Genomic DNA, 3429 nt, shown 5'->3' on the forward strand with positions numbered 1-3429 from the left:
AAGTGATAGTTAAAGCCACAGACTGTTCCCTAAGATAGCTGTGTGTAAATGAGTTAAATAGATTTCAGTTTGTGACATGTTTTCATTTTCTGTCTCAGGAGGATCTGTCCAAAGAGACTCTGGTGAAGCAGTTCAAGATCGTGAAGAGTCACACCAACACCAGCCACGTGCAGCAGTTTGGGAACAAGGTGTGAAGACGGTGTCCTGATGATAGGAGTAACTGTACCTTCTGGTCATTGTTCCATCACATGTTCTCCCTCCTCTTGTCCACAGACCCTGGCCCACATGAAGGTTGTACAGTTCCAGGGCAACCACAAGGCCAACAGCCCTCCTGTCCCTCCCATGACCCTGAAGCCTATCGTGGACCCAGACCTGACCCCCAGTCCGGACGTTCCCCTGGCCATCTTGAAGAGGAAGCTGATGTATTCCAATGACATCACAGAAGCCAGGCGACTGTTGAAGGAGATCAACGCTCACCTCCAGGTACGGAGTGACAGAGATGACTGACAGCTGAAGATAATGGATCAGATCATCACAGAACATGGACCAGAACACCGTGGAGTTACACTGTGCTCACTGTGTTTGTGCATTTGTGTGTATGGCTGTGTTACGTGTGTGTGTGTGTGTGTGTGCAGACCAGGGAGATGATGGCTAACACCATGCGTGCAGTCCTGGAGAAGGTGACAGGCAGTAAACTGAAGGCTGATGAGATTTTCAACCAGAGAAGTGAACTGTCTCAGCATCGTTGCTACAAGGCTGCAGTCAGTCACTACAAACACACCTGCTTCAACTGGCACAAGACGGAGGTGAGAGACAGCTGACGGCAACACCGTGTGATCTCTGTCATCAGTGTGCACTCTCAAAAGTCAAATAATCTTCCCTGTTTGATGGAAATAAATACATATATAACTATGAAATATACTCACTAAAAAGTGAGGCCATAAATTTCCTAAAAAAGGAGTACTTGCTCTTTGATAAAGCCACATTTAAACTTTTTGTTTATATTTATGTGGGACAAGAACAAAATTACACATCACTAATTCATTGGTGGCAGTGTAGTGGTTAAGGAAGTGGACTTGAGTCCAGAAGGCTTCAGGTTCAAATCCACACACTGCTCAAAGCTGTGTGCTGTGTCACAACGACAAGGAGTTCACTTTCCTTTCCTTTCAAGACGGCACAGGTCTGACGATGACAAAAACCTCTGTAAATCACATGGGGACACAACATTGGTTTATTAGTCACTGTCTTTTCTGCTGACCAAATTAATAGCTACACGTCAGACCAGTCTGTTTTCTGCTGGTGAAGTACTTTCACTTCCTCTTTTAATTATGGTAAAAGGAGGAAATCAGGTTTCACAGATATTTAAAATGTCTTTACAATATTGAATTACATTTTTCTGAACACATTTAAAATATATATATATAATATACTGTATATATTTTTCTATATTGTAATACATTATTTTATGACATTTACAAGGAGTTTCCTTTACACAGACACAATAGTGAAACTGTCACAGTCCTGACTCTTCACAAGAAGAGGAAGTTAACATTTTAATTAACTTGTGGTGTTTTATTTTTTACTCTTCACATCTCTTTTATACGGTTCTTAATTATGCACTGTGTACTTCCATGAAGAATTCCCCACATACTATACGTAGCTCTTCCAGGCAGATACTTAAAAGGTTTCATTGTGTGAGGCTCAAATCACAGACACTTTTTTTTTTGACAAATGGTGCCCCCTTGTGTTGTGTTTCAGTACGAGTACGCGCTGAGACATCTGTACGCTCTGGTGAACTTGTGTGAGAGAGGATATCCTGCTGTCAGGTACGGTCCACAACTGAGGTCAACAACGTCCCTTGTTGAATGTTGAAATTTAACTATTGTGAAATATTTAGAGGAACAGTCAAAGTTGTTGAGAATGTTGAAATAGTCTTTGTTGTGTTATTTGCTTCGCATATATAACCCCTCCTCCTATTTTGAGTTCTACGTCTATTAGTTTTAAACATTAATTCCGCTATAATAAGTAGTTATGAGCCAAATATTTCTATAAAGTAAAACTGAGATACTATTTGTTTTACTCCCTTTACAAGTGCTAAAATTGGTGTTTTTGTGGGGTAATATCTGCCCTCAGAGATTAAATACTCGTATAATACTTGTTGAAGGAACTTGAACGTTAAGTGCTTTGTTGTCTTTTTCTCTACAGTATCCAGCAGGCCATGGACATTGTGTGTGTCACAGAGTAGAAGAATCTTCCACAGATCTTTGAAGTATCAGATCAGGAACCCTCTGTGCTTCTGTTTGCACTGTTTATCAATTAGTGACAACACTGTTGTTGATATGGTTTTACAAAGAAGCAACAACTAATGTGATGTTTTTATTGTTGATTTTACTGATGAACTGTTTTAAATCATTTTATTTTGTGTTGCACTTTCACTGCTGACAGTTTTCTGTTTGATAAAAATGACATGTCCTCTATGTAAATGTGTTTGATTTTTTTAGATGATACACTCGTCAGAACACTGACTATTAAACTGTTAGATATTTTTGTAAAATGAATCTTAAAATAAAAAAAAAACAACTGACAGAAAAATGAATGAATCAGAATTTAAAATTGTATTTTCACCATAGCTTTTTTTGGATGCCTTATCCACAGAATAAAACCACTAACTGATTATAAGGAAATAAATGCAATAATACCGTAAATAATGTAGTGTCGCCACCTATTGACCAAATGCTTTTTATATTAACAATTTGGCTAATTTTGTTTTAGCTGATTTTAGTTAGATTTTTGTCTCACGTGAACTATGATTATAATTTTATTCTACACTGCCTGGCCAAAAAAAGGGTCATACACTCTAATATTTCGTTGGACCGCCTTTAGCTTTGATTACAGCACGCATTCGCTGTGGCATTGTTTCGATAAGCTTCTGCAATGTCACAAGATTTATTTCCATCCAGTGTTGCATTAATTTTTCACCAAGATCTTGCATTGATGATGGTAGAGTCTGACCGCTGCGCAAAGCCTTCTCCAGCACATCCCAAAGATTCTCAATGGGGTTAAGGTCTGGACTCTGTGGTGGCCAATCCATGTGTGAAAATGATGTCTCATGCTCCCTGAACCAGTCTTTCACAATTTGAGCCCGATGAATCCTGGCATTGTCATCTTGGAATATGCCCGTGCCATCAGGGAAGAAAAAATCCATTGATGGAATAACCTGGTCATTCAGTATATTCAGGTAGTCAGCTGACCTCATTCTTTGAGCACATACTGTTGCTGAACCTAGACCTGACCAACTGCAGCAACCCCAGATCATAACACTGCCCCATAGGCTTGTGATAGATAGATAGATAGAAGATAAATAGATAGATAGATAGATAGATAGATAGATAGATAGATAGATAGATAGATAGATAGATAGATAGATAG

The 3429-nt window shown here is 39.0% G+C and overlaps 1 protein-coding gene across 1 annotated transcript in view; it reads left to right on the forward strand.

The window, feature by feature from the left end:
* Positions 1 to 2592, forward strand: part of lgmn (legumain) — an 8324-nt gene extending 5732 nt beyond the window's left edge. Inside the window, exons 10-14 of the mRNA XM_008313365.3 lie at positions 99 to 188; positions 274 to 483; positions 636 to 806; positions 1759 to 1826; positions 2206 to 2592. Of these exons, the coding sequence (XP_008311587.1) occupies positions 99 to 188; positions 274 to 483; positions 636 to 806; positions 1759 to 1826; positions 2206 to 2245 (579 nt within the window). The 3' untranslated portion in view covers positions 2246 to 2592. The remainder of the gene's footprint in view (positions 1 to 98; positions 189 to 273; positions 484 to 635; positions 807 to 1758; positions 1827 to 2205) is intronic.
* The last annotated feature ends 837 nt before the right edge of the window (positions 2593 to 3429 follow it).

Source organism: Cynoglossus semilaevis, chromosome 1, assembly GCF_000523025.1.
Source record: "Cynoglossus semilaevis isolate Cse_v1.0 chromosome 1, Cse_v1.0, whole genome shotgun sequence".
NCBI classification, from domain to species: Eukaryota; Metazoa; Chordata; class Actinopteri; order Pleuronectiformes; family Cynoglossidae; genus Cynoglossus; species Cynoglossus semilaevis.